A 23,126-nucleotide genomic window follows, 5' to 3' on the forward strand; every position below is an offset into this window, starting at 1 on the left:
ATATCACCCGTGCGACGCACTGGTAAATGATGTAAGTAATATTTTGTCGTCTTTTAGACTCGCGATCAAACAACGGCGTTCGGCAGTCATATTGTGTTTTTCTGCGTAATTCTTCATGCACTCACCGATATCAGCAAGTGAAACATAATGGGACACATTTCACTGAAATGTTCATCCGTCGGAACGGCGATATCACATTGAACTATACCAAACAGGGGGCCTGAACAGATATGCCATGCTGGAAATAGGTGTGCGCAAGTTTCGCACCTGTGGAAATAGCACTTATGTTTTCATGACACTAACCGTCAACCGGAATGTTACGCTTGCCAATACGAACTTCTTCCATATTAAACTGATGCTGGAATGTCTTACGTGGACTGAAAAAACGACGTCCCGTGTGCCTTTCCTACCGCCGAGAGATACAACGCGTTACGATTGACAAAGACGCGCCTGTTTATCGTATTTGACCGAGTGTATTCTGGTAATACCGCGTTCGTAATACCTATGAAAGATATTGGCCGGACCACCCACAACTAAACTTTTTACCAAAAAGAGGCAGGCCGATACTCGGATCAATTGTTTTCATTAAACAAACCGAAGTGACACCCGGCACTGAAATAGCCTGCTTGAACGGATCAACACCGAGCGCCTCGAAAAAACGCAGAGTTTCGAAACTACCTTTACAAATGGTAGGACATCATGGCTATTATACCAAATTAGATAGTCCACTATGATAATCCGCGTCGATGGTTGTTTCTTTGCGACCTCTCGCTGCGTGTGATTGGGAATTTGGTCGGTGGCCGGTTATAAATATGTACTGTTTAGTTTCACTACAAAATTGTGTCGGTGATTATCAAGGCAGGTATGTTCGCAAGATTTTAATCATATGAGTCAGAATCGGAATGTTTGTTAAATTAACCAATCTTTTTACCAACTGTTTAATGACGCCAGTAAAACGACAAAAAAAGATTATTTGAGGCCGCGATTCTAATTTCGTGCAGGTAGCCAACAAAACGATCCACCAAATCCTGGTTATTTGCTTTCCCAATGAAACAAACCCCACCACAGAAAAAGCAATTCATTTTCTGCCAACTCTGCAGGTGATATGGAACGACCACCGGCGCCTTCGCCTTACACGGCAATCGTTGATGTAAACAGGGATATCTTCTTGCTCGTTCCAGGAGCCAGATGCTTCTCCTCACCCGCGCTCAGCATATTGCAATTGTTCAACATGATGGGAGGAATGCTGCGTGTGTTTAATGAAATGTAGTAACTCACCCCGTATGCGATGATTTACAGGGCCAAGGAAGGGCAGTCGGTAATTGTACACAAAATATATTTCCACATTCAAAGTTGAGAGAAGATGTAATACCCGTTTTCTTCACAGGAATTGGATGCAGTAAACTCCCTCCGTTCGGATCATTCTACTATATGTGTTGAAGGGAATAGTGTAGTAATCATGGACAAAATAATTATTTATCGAAAATGATGTAATTGGAAATGCTACACTACCGCCAGCTAGTATTTCGTCGGCAATTTTACTTGATCCCGCAACCCGGCCTCTGCCAGCTCTTCAGGTGATGCGGTGATATGGAAGGGCCACAGACCGCTTTGAAACGACCGCCAGCAGTTGCAGTGATTCGTCCATGAATACAAAGTGTTTGCATAGCTTTTGTTGTATACCTTGAATATTTTTCGTTTGTGATACTGTTCCCTTAGTTTTTTTTCAGCGACACCAATCTTCGATTTAGTATTAAGAATTCAATGCAACGTTCTGTTCATTGGTTTTTATCATCGCCCTTTCTACGTTCTCATGTGTTGTGTTTACGGCGTACGTTCGTGCTGCAGGTGGTGTAGCGTTGCGTGTCACGTCATTCGGCTTATCTTTGCGCCTCTGAAGTCTGAGCCCCTTCCATTGCAGTGCATAGGGAAGGCAGCAGTACAGGGTTTCTTGCTTTTTAACTTTAGTAGTTTTATTTTACCGTATAGCTTTGTGTTTATTTGTGAAATCGATTTTTTACTAATATATCAGCTGACTCCATTCGAAACTCCTGCTAATTCATTGAATTTTTCGTTTGTGTTTTCTTTCTCTTGTTGGAATTTCAAGTCTTTGTTGCCTGACAGTTCAGAATATTTTCTAGAAAAAAGGTTGGCACATAACCCTAGAAATTCTCCTAATTTTAGTAAACATCGCCTGTTGGTACATTGTGTTGAAATCTCTTTCCACCCCGAGCGTCCATATATAGACGGTAAATGAAATCGCCTTGGCCGCGCAAAAATACATTCATTTGAATGTACTAGGATGGAAAAACAGTTGCTTGCGTCAACAAAAGTCTACAATAATGTTTTGGCCGCAATACCACCAGCAACGCGCTGTTATAATGAAAATAGAATAATTACTGTAAGAACAGAGATGGCGTAAAAATTACAACTGATTGAATGTCCACTGTGACGTCATAAATCGGCTAGATATTTTTGTCCTGTAATTATTCAGTTTGTACATGCAGCATTAGAGGTGAAATATAGCAAGTAGGGGGTATTTCTGAGACCTAACGAGAAGAAAATGTTGTTACACGAATGGGTTCGTGCGAACCCGACGTCAATAATAGTTGGTCGTTTGCATCACCTGCGAAAGCATGTTGCATCATCAACTATGGTTTCGCTCATAGAGCAAAGTTTAATGAAGTTATGGTAACCAACAAAACCAACAGTGGCCGCTACCGCTAGTGTTTACGAAAAACGATACTTTGACTTGACGTAACGTAGTAAAGCCGTTATGTCATGTTTGAACAACACAGGACTTCCATTCTTTTGTTTTTAAACGCTCTTCTGTATTTTGGTCATGAAAACCCGTCCTGCGAGCAGCCCCCAGAACTGTATACGATGTTAGACCACCGGGATTTTGCTACAATTGCAAAAACGATTACATCAGTTCTCGTGGCGTTATAAGCAGTGCTGCCGTTATTGGTCACGTGAAAAAACAAAAACCTTGGCGGTTGTATCACACAACCATATTATGCTTCAATAAATATTCGCATACGAATTTTGCGCAAAATCTGTGCTGATATTCGGCGAATCTATTCGGGTTCGCCCAGTGCAATGTACATGGATATCACAAAGAAACCTTCATAACCACAACACATCAGACAACAGCTAGAGCAGTTCAAAAGCAATTCATTCAGTGTGACATTATATGTAAGCAATGGTTGAATATTGTGTTTAGTCGTTTTTTACTCTGTTTCTCTTCTGTCATTTCTTCATGGTTGTTTTTTAGAAAATACAAAAAAAATGCATGATTTGCAAGGGTCTGGAAAGTTAAAATTTTCTATCAAAGCACACTCCATTTGGTAAAACATTTGAGCTTGTGAGTATTTCTAATGTATAAATGGTAAAACAAACACAAGCGAGTTGAGAAATTTTTAAATAGGTTTTGACTTATTATATGTTTGCATAATGCTTACTGCAGCACCACAAGCAACTATCACTGGGTTCGGACGACGTTTCGGTCGTTATTCAAAAAAAAAAGGCGAAAGCACGAAAAAGCTAAAAGAGCGCATAAAGAATTGACAACGCGCACCAACAAGGAGCGATGCCGGTGTCTAACGCACAACCCCCCCGAGGTGCTAACATCACGTTTAATCAAATCAGGCTTGTCGAGCAGACCGTTCATTAAATTACGATAAACAGGAGGAAAAAAGGTTTCCCTCTTATCATTCTATCAAGTCCAGAATTGGCCGAAATTTGAAGAGCCTGTCGTTTACAGGTTCGCCCCTTTCTTTTTCACTGTTGTCAACGAAATGAAGGAAACCTCGTATCGGTTTCGTGACATGTACCTTCCAAATTCGGGGGTAATGTGACAATATTTGTCTGCCAATACTCGTCATAACACTGTTTGTGACATAGAGCCCAAAGAAAACTTTCATCTCATCGATGGTCACAGGTTCCCATTTGCGAAACCGAGACTTGGGGGTGAGCTTCCCTGTGCGATTCCCTCTTCGGCGTATCGGTTTGTTTCTCGAACCAAAATGTTCCAACCCGAGAAATTCTTCTCCGACAGTTGCGCTTCTTTTTAGAGTCGAACTTTTCCCAGATTGTTGGTCGAGGTCCAAAGTGCACTATCGTCTCCCAATGATCGAGAAGAATACCTGTGTGAAGAACTGGAAACATGTTCCGACGACGGAAAACCCTGCTGATTTGGCAGCCGATGCCCTGGTGAGGAGTGAATTGTGGTGGACCATCGTTTCTCAAGAAGACGCCCGACTGCTGGCCAAATATGTTTGGTGACGCTGCTACAGATCCTGTTGAGGTTAATGTATTTGATAAGAAACCTTGTGGTGTGTTTACTGTGGTAGAGAAATGTCCTCCCACAGATGTTTTAATAACGAAAATTTCTTCTTTGTATCAACTTAAACGTGCTGCTGCATGGTTTTTGCGTTTGAAGGCAATTCTGCGAAGTGCGAGAACCGCGAGATTTGGCTCCTCGGCCCTGAGAGTTGATGAGCTGCAGACGGCTGAAGCCGAGTTGGTGAAATATGTGCAACGAGGTCATTTCTCACAATGGATGATAGCAATCACCCCAGATGGAAACTTGAAGAAACCAAGCAAGTCATCGGCAGTTTTTCGTATGGATCCTGTGATGATTGATGGAATGCTTGGGGTTGGCGGTCGTCTGGAAAATCCTTTTTGAGGCTCGACATCCTGCCATTTTGCCTCACAACTCGTACCTGACTGAGTTGCTAATTTCCCATTTCCATGCAGAGTGTGGACATTCGGGCATGAACCACATTCTGTCCCAGATGAACCAACGCTATTGGATCGTTAAAGGTGCAGTGGCGGTGCGACGTGTTCTCCGCGCATGTTTGGTATGCCGGCGTCGACGCAAAGCCTGAAGGGCAAATTATGTCCAGTTTACAGATTTATTGCTCGTCGCGGCGAAGTGCTGCAAATTTATTCCGATAACGGCACGAAGAAGTTCAGTGGCACTTTAACCCACCTGGTGCAAGTCACATGGAAGGTGCCTGGGAAAGGATGATTCGGTCTGTTCGACGCGTCCTCTCCTTGCTGACGAACGAACGAGTCCTCAACGATGGTCAACTGCAAACGTTTCTGCTTGAAGCGGAATCAATTATCAACTCGCGACCCCTGACTCCGGTCACACTTGATGACGTTGGTGAGTCCTAATCACTTGCTAAGGATAAATCGGTCCGGAGGGATGCCTCCAACCGTCACAAGTGATCGTGACTGCTACGCGCGCCGAGGTTGGCGCAAGGTCCAATCTATTGCAGATCAATTTTGGAGACGATGGTCTCGGGAATACTTGCGTACAATCATCGCTCGCCAGAAGTGGCATCATGAGAAGAGAAATGTCCAGGTCGGTGATGTTGTCCTTCTGGTTGATGATGCTGCCCCCAGACGTTTTTGGTCGATCGGTCGCGTTGAATCAACCAATCCTGATGACTTCGGTGTGGTCCGCAGTGTTCGAATTCGATCGAGAGCAACGATTGTGCGAAGACCCATTCACAAACTGTGTGTGGTCGTACCAGTTGGACGATCACCTACCACATGATGACCCGGCGACAATGGTCGCTGAGAAACACTGATAAACGATTGATACAAACGCGCGTCGAAATTGTGTTGTAAAAATTGAGCGTCGCTGCGACTTATCAAAAGATTTCTGTGCGCGTAACTTTCCCGTGTGAGGAAATTTCACAACAATAGAAACGTCATAATGCCCCTACCAACTATATGATGTAGTCTTAATGTTTGCCACGTGTTGAACTTGTCCGCGTGCATTAAACTGTTTTGGTGGTTAAATATCTGCTTAAGTTATAAATAGTGACTGCATAACGTAAATTTACCTGGTGCAACCGAATGCTATTCGAAGTCGGTCCTTGTGCATCTTGTATTGGTGAGTTTAATACCGTATGTCATGTTGCATGTGTGAATGTTCACTAATATGTGCTTGTTTGTTTGTTTAGTGAACGTGTCACAGTTTGTTAACTGTGCCGCAGAATAAAAGAATACTGTTCTTTCCTGACGGTGCGGTCAAACCCCTGTGACAAGTACTTTTCAAGAATTCTTCAAAAAACGTAGTGTATTCTTCGCCGTCGTAACTGAAAATAATCAAATGTAGCGATGCCATTTTTTCACACTGATACATGCAGTAGTCGAATTATTTAAATATTCGGCACTTTAGTATTTTTTCAGTAGAATGGTTTTTTTTATGATGTAACAATTCAACGGATTAAAATTATTATAAAAAAATACGATAAAATGTTTTGGGTTTCTCCAGTCACAAAACGCCAGCTGATAATAATGTTCCTGACAATTCTATTGCTGAAACCATATTTTTTTTTTCCAATGGTTCTGTGCCGGCATACATTTTAACAAAATAAAACGCAATAGCAAAAGCGAGTTGGCATCGCCTTGCTGGTGGGGCGGTGACAGAAAGGTTGCTTGTGGGACTAAGCCAGCGGTGCACAACCTGCGGCCGCTATTTTTTGCGGCCGTGCACATTTGTATCAAAATATGTGTATTGGCGGACGTCGTTGCTTCTGAAACTTGTTTTTATAGCGGTCTCAAGAGTTAAGCTATTGATTGGTCCATTTCCATTTCCGCGTTATACACATTCGTAAAGAGCAACAGTAGGGATGGTGACGTCATAAAACATTAATAGCATATCGGTGAATTGTCATGTACGCATGTACAGTTGTCGAAAAGATACAAACAGTGGAATCAATCAGTCATGTCGCTGAAACGCAAAAGGTTGTTAAAACGAGAGAAAAGGGGCGTTTAATCCCAAATGGGAAGTGGATTGTTTTATGATGGAGACGTGAACCTAGTGTGCAAGAACAAGGCAGCCATTGAATAATTCGACATTTCATTACATTGTCATATACGTAATTTGGCAAATGTAAATAATAAATAGTGCACATTTTTTCAGGTATGGAATCATTGCCATTCCTTTCTAATAATGCTCACGTCAACTTGTCGTAATTATCAGGAGTATATCGTTGGAAAAGCAGTATATTCAGTGGCGGCCGTTAGCACACAGTGGTGTGTGTGTTGCGGCCGGCAATAGTAAAAAGGTTGTGCACCCCTGGACTAAGCGTAAGCCATTTGTGCCACCACAAACTGTGCACAAACCCCGACCACCCCAGTTAAACATCAACACACAGAGGCTGAGCATTCTTGTAAGGGTCATGGTATTTACAAAGACTGTGCTCTGCCAGAGAGTTAGGTATGTATGTTATTCTATGTGGAGTGCCTACTCTGAACAAAAACGTTATTTGTTCACATGATACAGAGAAAAAACATCACAATTTTCACATATGTACATACTGTGTAAAACGTTTCAAAGAAAGGCGAGTATCGCGGGGTTTTACAGACTGGTGCAATATATGCGCTAATAACGACATCAGAAGTTCGTTTATACCATTGCGGGAGCCGTGTGGAGCGATACTTGTGTCATTTAGCATGAATGTTCGTTCGTTCTAATCGAGTTGACATGAGTTTGAAAAGTGCCCGTGGCTAAATGTAACAGGTTGGTGACGGGACAAAGCAATTGCGTGTTAAACAATAGCATCACGATACTAGGAACTGTTCTTTAATATGACATGATAGATGCACATGTAGCTTGGAATTTTGCCAAAAAGTACTTCTTACTGGGGAAGATGTAGTTAAGCATGCAAAACAACACATTCGTCAGGGATATGATGTGATTAGCCCTATGGATGGCTGTGAAAAGATTTTTTGTGTATTGTAAATTCATTTTCTTCTCACCTATTTCGCTGTCATGTGAAACAAGTCACTGTGAGGAATCGTTTTCTATCGAACCTGTTCATACAGACGCAGCAAGTTCACAAATTGTGGATGCTGACGTAACTAAAGAATGTGTACTTTTTTATTTTTTGCTCCAGTACAAGTATTTGGTACCAGTAAGCACTGTTCAGGGAATAGTTGATCATTTAAGTAAACTTCTATTCCAGCATTCAGCTGAAATTCACGCTTCTCTTGAATCCATACTTATAAGTGATTTAAAAACCAAAGATGTAATAGTGGATAGTTTTGAAACTGTTCTTCATTCATCATACAGCAGGGAAGAGTACTTTAAAAAACAATTCAACTATGTTTCTCCAATTCAAATTATTCTTGGATAGTCAGGCAGCACTTTTCACTACACCCCAATTCTACAAACTATTAAATCCATGTTTAAAGATTCACTGGTTAAGCATCAGTTTTTAAACCCTATCAATCACACAACTGGTATAACTGACTTTGCAGATGGTTTGGTATTTAAATCTAATCATTTGTTTCAACAAGAAAAACACTATAAAAATCATACTGTATCAGGATGCATTTGAAATTGTAAATTCGCTTGGCTCTGCAAAGAAAAAGCACAAAATTTTAGCAGTTTATTACACGCTCTATGCCTGGAACAGATCAAAGGTTGATTCATTTCAGCTAGTCCAACTGTGCAAAGACAGTTTGTTTCGTCCACTGATAAATGATCTAAAATTGTTAGAGAGTGAAGGCATTGATATTGGTGTTGGTTTTACTGTTCGTGGAAGTGTCTTGATGATTTGTGGTGATAATCTTGGAAGTCATTGGTTAGGGGGATTCACAACAAATTTTAGCATAAGGAAAACTGTACAATGAAGAAAAACATGCTGACAAAGCTTGACTATAACTCTCACTTATTCCATGATGGTTCCGTGAAAGGAAGTATTTTCAATGAGTTGCAATTTTTTTATGTGTGTAACCCTGGATTGCCACCTTGTACTGCCCACGACATATTTGAAGGTGTGGTTGCATTTGATATGATGTTGTACATTTCTTACTTGGTAAAAAACAGGTGGTTAACGTGGGAAATTGTCAATGGTAGGATTGAAGAATTTTCGTACACACTTTCAGATGCCCTTTCCAAACCGCCTGAATTAAGCCCAACATCCAAAAGGCTCTCGGGAAATGCATCACAAAATTGGTGTACTTTGAGGCTTTTTCCACAATTTATTTTAGATAAAATTCAGAACATACGGTGGCCCACAAGTGCCACCGCGAAATATTAACGAATCGCGAAATATATTTTCACTGCGCGAAATATATTTACATCGCGCGAAATATATTTGCACTGCGCGAAATATTTTTTCACCGCGCGAAATATATTTGCGCTGTGCGATGTATATTTTCTTCGCGCGAAATATGTTGTTAGTTTTTATTAGAAATGCCTGGCGGGAAGTCTAGTTGTTTCAAGTTTTCACGTACATCTATATGCTATAGTCTGTGCATTTAAGTTCAAATAGAAAAATAGTTTGAGTGTTTTATCCCTATTGTGGAAGGCTACTTTTTCAAAAACACTTGTATTGTGCACATTGCGGACGCGGTAAGTGGTTTATTCTTTAATTGTCGTTTATCAGCCTTGTCAATCTGTTATTTTGAGGTAACATTCTTGTAAATGTTAATATATCAGACAGACATATATGCCAGTAAAATAATATTGTGCAAGTATAATTAGATTGATTCTGTGTTGCAGAGAAAGCCCATGGCAGCAATCATCCTACTTTGTCTAAATCTGAAAATGAGGGTTCTGTGATTGAAAATGTTAATTCCAGTATAAATGGTTAGTATGCCAAACAACCTGTAGCTGAACAACTTTGGTTAACTTTGCAAAACAAAAGTTTAATAATACATGTAAAATCTACAGGTACATCATCCATGAAACCCAAAAGTGCAACAGAAATTTTGCCATTTAGTGAATTTAAAGCAATGAGTGTCGAAAAAGGATGAAAATGAGGAAGTGTGTGTTAACATAGGCATGCTTGAATATGGAGGGAAAGATTTTAAGTTGAAGCCAGTTCGGGGTCAATCCATTATAATTAATGTTGGAAGAAAAGAGTGTGTTCAATCCATACTGAATAAAGCCAAAGAACGGTACTTTCAATTTTATCCAAAGAGTCAAAGACATGGTGCAGTATACTACCTTGCTTTTAAAGATGGGCGAATTGTTGAAGTATTGCCTGGAACAAATCAGCCATTCACTCTAGTCAAATACAAGGAGAGCATTGGTAAAGATTACAAGAAGATCATGTTATATCTACTTGAATGTGACAGTGAAGATGATGAAACAAATGATTCAAGTAACATTGAATGCTCTAGTAATGGAAAACAATCTCCCTCTATTCTACAAAGTTCATTGCCTGATTTTACTGATTACTTTGATTCTAGTGAACTGGACAATATTATTGGCAATCAATGTGATTTGTTAGCCCCAAAACTCGAAAGGCATGATGGCAAAAAATTCAATGATTTGAATGCTGCACTAGAGTCATTGCATAAAAAAGTTGATGATTTAGACCAGTTGTTTATTTGTGTGCGCCGTGGGGCTCATATTCAACGTCAACTTAACTTGTGGAAAAGAGAAACCAAAAAGAAATCAGCAGAAAAGAAATTGGTTGTCCAATTTCAAGGTGAGACAGGGATTGATTCTGGTGCAATGGCTAAGGAGTTCTTTAGTCTTGTTTTGCAAAGTATTTGTGAACAATTCTTTCCTGATGGTGCCCCAGTTGACTCAATGCTTCATGTCCAAAATGGACATTTCAAAGCATGTGGTGAAATAATAGCTGCAAGTTTGGTGCAAGGTGGGCCAGCTCCACATTGCTTACACCCAAATGTGTTCACAATTCTTGCTAACATGGATTCAGTTGATATAACCAAACTAAATCTTGACCAACACTTTACTGAGAATGAAGTTCAACTGATACAGAGAGTTTGTGCTGACCCACTTGTTCATACTGACATAATTACAGAAAATGGATACACAGGCAAAATCAACATTGATAGCGCTAGTGAAATTAGTCGCACAATCATGGTGAGCATCACTAATAAGCGGCTTTGCTACCTCAAAGAGTTTGCTTCAGGGCTGAGTCTGTTTGGTTTGTTCAATGTTGTCAAAAATAATGCCTTACTTTTTGCACCATTATTCATTCCAGGCAAATTGACTGTTGATGCCAATTATGTGTCAAGTTTACTGCAACCGCAATATTCCTCAAAAAATTCCACAAAGCGGTGCGTAGAGGAGAAGATAATGGATAACTTTCAAGATTTCTTGAACTATATTGAGGATAACTGTATTCGGGCCCCCACAGAAGAGGTTTTGGCTTACTGCTGTACTAACAGTGAAAATGAAGTCAATGTAGAAAATATTGGAGAGACAATGACTGCAGCAGCTGATTGTACTCCAGCTGGTGTGCTAGGTTGGCTAACAGGCCAAAAACATAGGCCAATATTTGGTGACAGTTTGTCCATATCTGTGGAATTTAATCATGACTGCATGAGCAACAACCCAAACCACACCATCTGTTTTCCTGTTGTTGGTGCATGTGCGAAAACAATTACGCTCCCTACAAAACATATGGAAGAACTTCAAGATTTCAAATCCATCTTTATTACAGCAATGTCCAATGGCCAGGCATTTGGTTTACATTAAAAAAATTCTTCTGTTTCATTGTTTATATTCATAAGTAGTTGTCACTTCATTGCATGTTTCAAGTGTTATATGGCAAAACAGCAATTTAGATTTTTTACGTACTCACTATTGTGTTCGTGACCGTCAGCATTGTCGAAGCAAAATTAGTGTTTTATTTTTTTATTCAACTGCCTCGTGTTTGTTTTGGTGAAACGTATTTCATCCTTTTATACCAAAATTGTTTTTACCTGACACTTACTATTGCATTTTTGAGGTACTGCTGCATAATTGTGAGATTTTTGTGCCACTGCTACTTGCCACTGTACATTTATGCACTCACTTTTCTTCATTTACACTGCATGTTGTCTTTCACACTTTTCTATTCCATCATCTGTTTGCAATATAATGGGAAAAAAATTCGATTTGTATCCTAGCATTTACAAACCACCTCTTTTAGATTCTAGTAGTGCAGTATGCTGATTGTTAATCAGTGAGTAAAAAAACAATTTTTCACAAAGTTGCCTGTGTTTGTTGATGTAATTTGACAATTAACATACTTGCACTAACAACAAAGTTCAACATACGGAAGTACAAACATGTATACATGGCTGTGGGCTTTGACTTTTTATTCTTTTGCAACCTCCATTATCCCTTTGTACATTGCCAGTGCTTCTGCACAGGAGGTTGGCATGACAAATCCAAGTTCAGTTCGAACATAGTCAAAATATTCCTCATATTCGTTCACTTCTTCGGGTGGGGAAATATCATTGCACACCACTTGAAATTTCTCTTGTGAGACTGCATTTATCATGTCTGCTCTTCCACCATACCTTTCTGGCATTAAGTAAAGTAAATTTGGGCGACCAGCTATAACATTGTGTCTTGATTTTCGTATTCGATGACTATTCCAGTGATCCATTACAAAATTTAAGTCACTTTGTAGAACTTTGGAGAAGCAATACCACACACACTCCTTGCTTAAAGGAAGTGAATAATCAACAACACCTTTAAACACGAGATCACCAAAAAAGTTTCGCCACCAAGAAGTACGAAACTTGCACAATGTTGACCACCAACTTTCAATTCTCTGATTCCTTGGTGAAGGAACGTATCGATGTGCATTGATACTGTTTCTGAAAAAGCACTGTGCTGCTGCCAATATCCCATTTTCTGTGCCCAAATCAGACACAATTTGCACTGGACAACCTTGTACATGTGAAACAGTTCTAAGGTACATGGAAGCTATAGTGTGTGGGCATTTATTGGAGCGTATAACATGAAGCCATAGGACCTTACGACTAAAACCATCAATGGCTGCATGTATGGAAAAACCAAATGGCTTTAATTTATCATAACCATCTATATGCCAGGCATAATTGGGCCCTGGATTGTTATACTCTCTGCGCTTCAGACGATGGCCCCTCCTGAGTTCACAGCCATCAGGATCAATTTTATTCAAAACTTCTGCAACAAAGGATCTTGGAACTCTCAAACCCTCCATCTCCAAACCATGCCACACAGAACGGTACCCCCCACATGAAGATGGACCTTCTAAAATTTCTTTGATTCGTTTTTCAGCATCATTTATAATATTCGGATCTTTTTGCCAAGCACCACGTCTATGCAGCCCCATTTCTTGTAAGCGTCTTTTCAAGGTTCTCAAACTGAAAGTTACATTGTGGTAATTTTGCAACAAATGCAAAATTTCAGAGTGTTCATATCCTAGTTGAAAGTAGTGGGTGATGAGGTGTGTTTCATCAAAGGTGGTCCCTGCAAGGAAAAATTGTATTGTCCAAACCGAAATAACAAAATTGCAATGAATGTAGGCCAACTGGAAATACACAATACAAACACACTTACCATGGCCACAATGGGTACAAAATGAATGATCAAGTCCCACATAGTGATCACAATTTAAACAATTCATTCAGTTGAACAGTCCCTGCCAACAACTGGAGTAGGTAAATGCTGACTTAGCTGATATAGTCGGTCACCCGTCGTGCAAACATACGAACGGAGTGAAATCAACGAGAACCTGGCCTGTCACTACATTTTGCGTCACAAGAAATATATTTCGCGCGATGTAAATATATTTCGCGCGATGTAAATATATTTCGCGCAGTGAAAATATATTTCGCGATGTTACGAAATTTTATTTGTAGCGGTCGAAATATATTTCGCGCGATGTAAATATATTTCGCGAAGTGAAAATATATTTCGCGCGATGTAAATATATTTCGCGCGATGTAAATATATTTCGCGCAGTGAAAATATATTTCGCGAAGTGAAAATATATTTCGCGCTGTGAAAAAATATTTCGCGCAGTGAAAATATATTTCGCGCTTCGTTAATATTTCGCGGTGGCACTTGTGGGCCACCGTAAGAACACACAAGATGATGTTTGGAAACTGTTGCTCTGTTTGAGAAGCATTGTTGAGTTTATCTCCACTACTTCACACAATGAAGATTCTGTTTGCTATTTAAACTTCTTGGTTTCACAGTATTTGGAAAACAGAACTACTCTGGCCCATTGGTGTATTATTCAACTTTGAGGTTTGAAAGCAAGCATTCATATTTCAAACGAATAATACGACACTCCAAAATGTTTGTTATTCATTATCACACAGCCACCAGTTGCTTCAATCATGCTTACTTGAATGTGGTTATTTTGGTCCCGAGGTTGAAATTGTGTGTGGAAATGTATCATATCCACAGGAAATAATTGATGCTGTAAAGAATTTTGGAGTTGATGCTGTAAAGTGTGTATTCGTGAAATCGGCGAAATTTAATTGCACACTGTTGCAAATCAATATGTATGTAATAATTTCTAAAGTCAACCTTGACCTGCAATTGGGTCTTTTGATTGGTTTATTCATTCATGAAGGCAGTTTACATTGCATTGTCCGCAAACACCTGGCATGTTGTTATCCTCACTATGGTGTTTATACTATTTCACCCCAGCTCTCTGAAATATGTTGTGTGTCTGTACACACACTGCCTTCACATGCTCCATTCTTTATTTATAATGTTAATGGTGCTAAAATGTTTGCATTGAAACAATCTTGTAGTGTTGACATTGAAAGACTTGGAACATGTAGAAACGAGTGATTTACTTGGAATTTTTAATTTAGTCCAGGCCCGGAAACTTTTGTAAGTTAGAAGTTGGTGCATATAGATTTGCTGGTAATAATTTTATTGTCATAGATTCTATATCTGGTTCTTCGACGGAGCCCTGTTCCTCACAAAGTTCAAATGATGATTTAAACACATCACAGTGGATGTATAGTTTCAAAATTCCATGGAATAAATGCTCTCCGAAACTCATGGACATTTTGGAAAGTGGAAAGAGACCCCCAATTTATTTAAGCAAAGAGATTGTCCATGCAACAGTTGAAGGTTATATTTTTTTAACTCAGTTTAGGTTTATATTAATTTAATTATAAGTTGTTACTGTATAATTGAAGCAAAATGAAAGGTTTATTATTCAGATAACCAAGACTCCAGGCAAGAGAAACCTGGAAAGAATCGCGATTGCAATAGTTGAGAAATATCCAGATTCTTTTAGGAAGTTAAGTTGAAAATGAAAGTAGAAGTTTAAAAAGCTTCAATGTACTGGAAACAGGACAGTACCACAAAGTGGGAAGCGTTTGCAGCCATATGGAGTGGTAAATTGGAAGCCCGATGTATCCGATACAACCGCCAAAACATGGCTTTTAAATGAATTTAAAAAAGTTGACAGAGATATTGAACAAGTTGGCAGGTTAATGAAAAGCACTTTTGGTCAACAAAGGAAGAGTATAAACGATGGTAACACAATTAAAACAGTTATGGAGGATTGGCCATTTTTAAGCAAACCCCAATATCTTTTGCAACATTATGATCAGCTAATGCAGACTCATGACACCTTTAAACGACTTCCGACAGATGTGAGGAAACGAAGTCAGCAAATATACAAGTAATTTCCAGCAGACATTTTTATCCTTGTCTATTCAGTGCATCTTTTGTAGGGCACTGAAGTTTTCTTCATAACTTCCAATAAAAGCAGTGTATAAAGATCAATGTATTCAATTAGAGGAAAAAAGTCCTAAAACAATGGAAGTTTTGGCATTGCTGACAGCCTATTTCAATGAGGAACAACATACATTAATTAAATGCTACATGGTATTTGTAATTAAAACATTTGAAACTTGTTTATGGTTCAGATAAAATAATTTACCATGTCAAGTTCAAATTGAATTGTACCTGGACAAATTTAGTTTTATGTAACATGTGAAGTACAAACTTACTTTATTATGCAATTTTGTATATAGGATGAATTTATGATGGACGACATTTTGGGAGAAATTCCACCCACACCATTTTTGATCATATTTGGTATGTAAGCCAATTACAAGTTTACTTTCTTTAGTTATGAGATCGTCCTCCAGCAAAAAGATGTGTTGCAGCCGAAAAAAATATTGTATGCTCAACAGAAAACTTTTTTGTGTCCTTTGTCTGCCTTTTTGCAACATATTATGTGTTTAATATAAGTTATCCCAAGTATGGTGAACTCACTATGGAGTTCTTACAAAGGTATGATACTTAAAATCATTTAGTCTGAAGTTTGTGACAAATTTTGTTGATCATGTAGATTTATCTTCAAGATTAATGCACCTGGTGCAAAATCCACCAAAAAAGGTTTTTCAGGAGTTAATTCGAAGATTTTAAAGCTTGCAAAGCTTCTGGGAAATGACACTGAAGCAAAATTATGTGTCAAATATCAGTGTAAAATTATGTTTCGTATGTATTTCGTTCGCTGTGGCATTGGTGGTTGTGATGTTGAAACACCAAAATATACTTATGAATCCACAGTAAAGTTGGTACTATAACTTGAAATTTTACGGAGGTATAGATAGTAAAATGTAGGCAAGTTTTGACAGTATGATTTGGTAAATTACCCCAAAAAACATTGTAACATATACATACATTTTGCCGTAAAATTTACGTGACGGGTTCGTCTTTTTACTGACAGTAGTTTGTACTGTAAAATTTTTTAACAGTGCAGCTCAAGGAAGCTTAGAAACACTGATTCCAGTAACATATATTGCAAGACCCAGTTGGCCATTGACAGCTCTTTGCTCGAGGTCAGCAGGCTGTTGACACTCTTTGTACAGGAGCTGTTAGCCCTTGCAGCTCCGTTGTCTGTTGAAAGCGCAATGTTCGTGTTCATGAAACAGTTTAACTTACCTTAATTAACAATTCGGTTATCGCGAAGTGTTTTCTATGTACCATGCATAAATAATATTACATTTTTTAGGGCGCCACCATAGGAAACTTTGCTACAATCTAACATAAAAACAAATTCACAGTTTGTTGTTTAAACCCCGTTATTCTTCGGTTTTATCAATAAAGAGTCCAAATCGCCCGAGCTTCTACAAAGAATCCTTCAGGTACAGCCTGTATACCGATATAAGCTGTCCTCGTCACTGCTGCGATCTGAAAAACATAAAATTATGAGGTACAGAACCCATTTTTTTTAATTCTGCAACACCAAGATTGTTAAAGGAGCCCAAATCAAGGGAACAAGCCAATAAACGATGTTTCTTTGAAACTTTTGCGTGTACAGATAAACAAAATGAACAACAAATGATTACACATGAACTCCCTAAAGCAAGGCGAAATACACATTACACAGTTCACATTGATACGCTTCACTGTTCGTTACGGTTATGCAGTACCACAAACAGACCAACGCTATTGTTATCTACAAAAGTCCATAAATTGAAATACTATGATAACTTAATTATGTTTAACCCATCTTGCTAGTTTTCTATTTTCGAAGATTGGACGCCAACGATTTTCTAATTAACATGTAGTTGTCAATTTTTGTTACCGTACAGTCGTTGAATTTCAAACCGCAAACAATTATTTGGGGAGAAATTTGTATTTTGAGTGAACTTAATGCCATCATCGTTCGCTACGCAGGGATATCCACAAATAAACGCAACTGCATAAATTTTTGGACAAAATCCATGCAAAAACCAGCCAGCACTTACTTTAACAAACTAACCATTGTTATCAGACACGTTGTATTGTTAAAACAAGAACCATTTTTGGTTCAAACTAGTGATGTTCCCAGTTCCAAATTATCCGGCCCGGCCGGATCCGGCAGTTTGTTAACACCGATTCGTGTATTTTATCGGTATGGCAAAAATGTTTGATTGCCAAACAGAATGCTATGCTTGGAAGTCGGCAAGTATCACAGACTGGGTCCCAAAAACCAGTCATTTGCGAAATGTTTGTCCGTTTTTAGCTTTCCCAACTATCCGGTAAAATTAAGTGTATTATTCGGCCGGGTCCGGGTATTGAAAATTGGTCAATATCCGTCCGGGTACCGGGATCCGGCGCAACACATCACTAGTTCAAACGCATCCTTAAAGAGACATTGCAGCCTACATGCAAGGTGTTTGGCCTTGGCCATTCTCATGCGTAAGTTACCAGATACGACATTTCTGCAATTCGACATGTTCGACACGCAATAAAAAATCGACGATAGCATAGTTCTCAACGGATGCTTTAGAAGTATCCTTGTTTCAGAAAAAAATTGATAATATCACAAAGAAACCTGTATATTCTGAGCCCAAAAGCGTTCATAACATAACGGACCTCATAACCAATCGATGATACAAGCATGACAGTAGATTTAATGTTGGTTGGCTGTATGATGAAGTAATTACCAGTTTTCTATGGCAATTAAGCTGTTAGTATGAACACACCCTATATGTCTGTCCAACTGTGGCTCAGGCATTACAAAGAAGAGCTTCCATCAAAAAAATCGAAGGGGTGTAATGCTTTATATCAATCCAATTACAACACCACGTAACGAAACAGATCGCAATGTTGACACTGCACAAATCTATTTGCAGAAAAATTTGGGATAAAAATTGCATCTGTGGAAATGCCAGAAAGAGAACAGCAGCCAGATGGTCAACATCATTCAAAACTGTTACGGTCACAGATTGAAGGTGTGCCAAACATTATTTTAGAAAGATGTCTTTAGGGAAGTAGGACAAAGTGTCAGCTCCTTAAACGTAGTCTCTGTTATATTATTGCTGTCATGCACCATTTCCGCAAAGAGTTGTAGCAACACGCATGACAGCAATAACATAACAGAGACTACGTTTAAGGAGCTGACACTTTATTGGAATATGTCGGTTTTTCGAACAGTCCTTAACCAATAGATTAATTTAAACAGCGTCTACTTGCAACTGAACAAAACAATGCAAACTTACCACAACATCATTTCCCTCATTCCTCTGTACCAAATGCACTTGCAAAGCACCTGTTTAGTTTGTTTCTTACAATGTTTAAGGTGCTGCTAATCTTACATTCTTTCCAAAAAAATATTAACTCTGTCACCTTCTACTCCACAATCTTTGTTGTTTGTGCCACTTGCATCCATCCAAAAGCACTTTGTTGCAGAAGCTTACAAATGAAAGAGATGATGGATGTAGCTGTAAAAACAACAAATTTTGTACGTTTACGAGGACTGAATGAACTTCTTTACCATAGTGAAATAAGATGGTTGAGTGGTGGAAGTATTTTGAAACGTTTTTTTTATCAGGTTGAGGTTACCACCCGAACATCGCGGCAGTTTTAATGGGAATGCGTAGGAGAAAGAGGTGTTTATCGTATAGTTGGAACATATTAGGACAAAACGGTCAGGCACAGCGTTTCCACGCGACACTTTGCCGTCCGTGTTCCGAAAATTCATACCACCATAATATAAATTGATCTTAATTGTACCAGGACAACCAATGTGAGGTATTTAGTCTCAAACATCAACAGTTGAGGAAATTGACGAAGCGCCCATTCAGCATATAGTGTGCAGTTCGCAGATGGGGAAATATATAGATCTCATTTACCATCAGCACAGGCTACAGGGCACATAGACCCAAACTTTTATTTCGCAATTTTAAATAAGGGCTCAATGCAAACACGGATATGTAGAATACTCAACGCCCCTGGAGTAAAAGAAGTCTGTCTAAACTTTACAAAACATGCTGGACCGGTGTAAAGAACACAGGGAGCCGTACGCAATATGGAACCTATAAAATCTGCTCTGTGCCAACAAGCTTGACACCGCCATGGTATTAATTGGAAGGGGCAAGAAACCATTCGTGGCAAAACGGTTGGTCGTGGAAAATTAAGTGAAATCGCAATGACGGAAACGTACTTTAGTCTGTGTCCCATGACGTCGCTCGCAATCATTCTTGACTCTTGTTTATGACCCGTGGTTGTTGCGCCTTTTTGTATTTTTTCATCGCGTAATTTCCTTGTTTTTTTTTGCTACTAAGTTTGTTTTATTCTCTGAAGAACGTTAAAAGAATACAATCTTTTCAAACAAAAAGAAGTATATTTGATGTTTTTTTCACCGGAAGAACAAATAGTTTAGTATTTCATGATACTGTGAAACTGAAAAGGAGTTTTATATCAGTATGATGTAGTTCGGGGGAATATGTATATAAGACAATTAAACAACTCGGTTGCTTGAAGATGGGCATGCACGAACGATAGAAAACAGAGCTAGCTTAAGCAGAATCTTACAGACGCCAGCCCTGTGAGCACAGGAGAGAGGGTCCAGCGATCGGCCTCACAGCCATGGCATAATTTGCGGGCTCTTGCCCATTTTTGTCTTCAAGTTCAACACTTCATAACTATATTTATCGCATTTTTTGCATTAAATATTAACTATGTTAAAAAATGCAACCAACCCTACTGAAAACGCTAGTTCCTTTTTTAAAATTGCAAATTGACTTTTTTCAGCGAGACGGGTATATTTGAAAATTTTCTGAAAACTGCTTCGAAAAAAACACTTGATCGAGATGTCTTCCAACTATTTCAATGCTGCAGAAGCGTTTGCCATGGTAATGGCAGAAGATATTGATAGCAACTCTATCACACCAGACCGCGATTGACTCAACACTGATGAAGGATGAAGAGGACGTGCTCTCTACAAGCACTACACAAACTCCAGCAAAAAGTGGCAGAGCCAAAGAAGACTGCAAGAAAAACTGCTATGGCAAGAAGAGGCGCGCCTGCTCAGCAGACCGATGATCAATATTCCTGGGCTGCTGAGCAAATTGCTGACAGCGCTGCAGATACCTGGCTGGGTAATTTTGCAGGTGTCTTGGACATGGCAGAAGCACTGCCCATCAATTTTCTGGAATTTTTTTGGACCCCAGAATTCTGGGACCTCATCGTCACCGAAACAAACCGGTATGCTTATCAGCAGAATACAATGTCCACAGGGGGAAAGCTGAAAGATGCTTTCCGTCAACTAAAGTGGACACCTGTGACTCCATGTCATTGCCATGCGCCATAAGACCAGTTTTGAGGATTACTGACAATCATCGCCCGTCACAGCAACACCAGAATTTGGTAAATATATGTCGCGCAATCGATATAAAAAACATCATGTTTCTTGATGAAATGACAAATCCATTAAAGGCCAGATGCAAGCTAAAGCAATATAACCCCACAAAATCATCAAAAATGGGGTTATAACACTTTTGTAGTCGCCAACGCAACCAATGGCTACTGCCTGTACTGGAAAATCTGACGAACAGTCGGAGGAAAACCTGCCAAAAACCCATCACATTGTGAAAGACCTGATGGCACCGCTGCTGAATAAAAACCATGTGGTGTACACGGACAGCTACTACTCCTCCTCCCCTGCACTCTACATGGATTTGGCCCAATGTTCCACAGGGACATGCGGAACAGTTGTTTCCGCAAAAACATGCCAGAGGGTCATAGCCAGCGAATTTAAAACTGAAGAAAGGGGATGACCATGTGTTCATGCGGTCCGGCCAACTCCTTTCCTGTACGTGGCACGACACGAAGCGAGTCACACTCTTAAGCACTGTGCTCAATAGTGGTTGTGTGGAGAAGTTTTTTCAACAATTGCGCTGGCACTAGGTGAGGGAAGGTCAAGGATGAACATGCAGCCCTTGCGGTAAAACCACACCAAACTTTGTGCTCATCAGTGGTCTATGTCCTACGCCCCCCGTGTCTGTTGGTTCATGGCAAATGTCCTCGATAAAACAATTAAGCATGCCTAAATTTACTATCCGGATTGGTAGCCCATCGCGCTCAGTGGGCCTCAACACATGGACTGCCTTCCAAGTCGCACTCAATTGGATCATGCAAATTCCTCATTTGATTAGCTTAAAATAATAACAACACTACTGTAAGTACTTATTTTTACATCAAAATAACAGTTTTGTACATGCATGCAAATTTTATACCAGCTGCTAGCATGCAAGGCTATTTCGAATAAAACAACACAATATATTACATCACTTTTAGTTAACGTTTGATGTGTTTCAGTAATAATGTTTTGCAAAGAAACAGATCATCATGTTTCTATAAAAAAAAAAGATTGTCAATTATTTATTGGCTGGAAAGTTTGGTTGGAAAATTGCTTGGTGACTCCTGAAAAAGCCACGGACCGAAGACTGCAGACGGTGTTAAGCTTTCCTGCCGGAGCTCCCACAGGCTTTCTGGCATCCTGCTGGACAACACATTTTTCTCACACTTTGTTATAAAACGCCTATTTCGTAATCCTTCGACAGTCTAGTCTAAGTCTACTCTCTCGGCCCTGTCGTTATTCTTGCCATCGCGCTGTAAACGTTCGCACGTATATTCAATAGTTAAATTCGCTGCAATTCAGTCACGTGTTAAACGCGCTTGAAACAAGTTAAACTTTAGCCACCTGGTAATTGCAATCGTGTGTTTCCATTAATAAAGAAGTCTGTTCACAGAGCTTTTAATTCAGTAGTCTATATCAGCAAGAACACGCAAGCAGAATTTAGAATCAGCAAACAGGGAAATCCTATTGGTACGCTGCAAACGCATACATAAAAACAAAATAAAATGCAATAGCTGTCAAATGGTTATGTGGTTCCACAGGGTCGCTGTTGTGAATCCATTGACATCCACAACTTATACCCTGCAATGCATAGACTGACTGAACCACGTCCGGTCGAGTAGTATGTTCTTCCTTTGGGCAGGACTTGACTGAAGGTGGAGTTAACTCTTTCACACTTGTTTGTGTTGACTGTTTTCTTTCACCTCAGTCATTCATCATCAACCCTCTGTGAGAGCAAAAAAAGCCATGCTTTCGTTTCTTTCTTCGGCAACCATATTAGTGGACCTTGCAACCAGAGTGGTTTCCATGGCAACTGCATGCCATGGGGCGGGTATGTGGGTCCTGTTGGAGTGATGTTGAAATACCAACAAAAAGTTTAGGTCGGTGGTGATTTCTGCCACTTGCAAGTTGTGATAGGAAAGAATACCTGCCACCGTTATACGAACTCAAAGAGCGAGTTTCTGCATTTTCGTGTGTTGAAACAACCAGGATGTCGTCGGTGTTGCTAAAATGGCTATTACTGCTATTTCGACTATTACGAGGGATTTTTCCCAAATTATTACTACTAGGCTTTATGGCTTCTACTGCTATTAAGCAGATTTTTACCTCTGCTCAAGCACAAAGTTTGGAGTCATATTGTCTCAGCAGAATGTTGGACAAATATCAACTGCGAGACAATGAATCATGTATTGAAGTCTGTAGCTGATTGGAAGCAACAAAAGCTACCAAGCCTGATAAACATGCTGGAAA

At 39.5% G+C, this 23,126-nt stretch overlaps 2 protein-coding genes across 2 annotated transcripts; one reads left to right on the top strand and one right to left on the bottom strand.

The window, feature by feature from the left end:
* Positions 1-9,814: 9,814 nt before the first annotated feature.
* LOC145909613 (uncharacterized) lies at positions 9,815-11,485 on the top strand. The gene has a single exon (XM_082996983.1). The coding sequence runs from the start codon at positions 9,815-9,817 to the stop codon at positions 11,483-11,485; it is 1,671 nt and encodes a 556-aa protein (XP_082853109.1).
* Positions 11,486-12,076: 591 nt separating this feature from the next.
* On the bottom strand, positions 12,077-13,433 carry LOC145908463 (uncharacterized). Its single transcript, XM_082995751.1, has 2 exons — positions 13,325-13,433; positions 12,077-13,234 (listed from the first exon to the last, which is right to left on the bottom strand). Exons 1-2 carry the CDS (start codon positions 13,389-13,391, stop codon positions 12,090-12,092), a joined length of 1,212 nt encoding a protein of 403 aa, XP_082851877.1. The 5' UTR covers positions 13,392-13,433; the 3' UTR covers positions 12,077-12,089.
* Between the last annotated feature and the right edge of the window lie 9,693 nt (positions 13,434-23,126).

Source organism: Ascidia mentula, chromosome 7 (assembly GCF_947561715.1).
Source record: "Ascidia mentula chromosome 7, kaAscMent1.1, whole genome shotgun sequence".
Classification (NCBI taxonomy): Eukaryota; Metazoa; Chordata; class Ascidiacea; order Phlebobranchia; family Ascidiidae; genus Ascidia; species Ascidia mentula.

Coding starts and splice junctions, on each gene's coding strand:
- LOC145909613 (XM_082996983.1), top strand. CDS start 9,815: ATGCTTGAATATGGAGGGAAAGATTTTAAGTTGAAGCCAGTTCGGGGT.
- LOC145908463 (XM_082995751.1), bottom strand. CDS start 13,391: ATGAATTGTTTAAATTGTGATCACTATGTGGGACTTGATCATTCATTT. Junction 13,235..13,324: donor TTGTACCCATTGTGGCCATG/GTAAGTGTGTTT, acceptor TTTTCCTTGCAG/GGACCACCTTTGATGAAACA.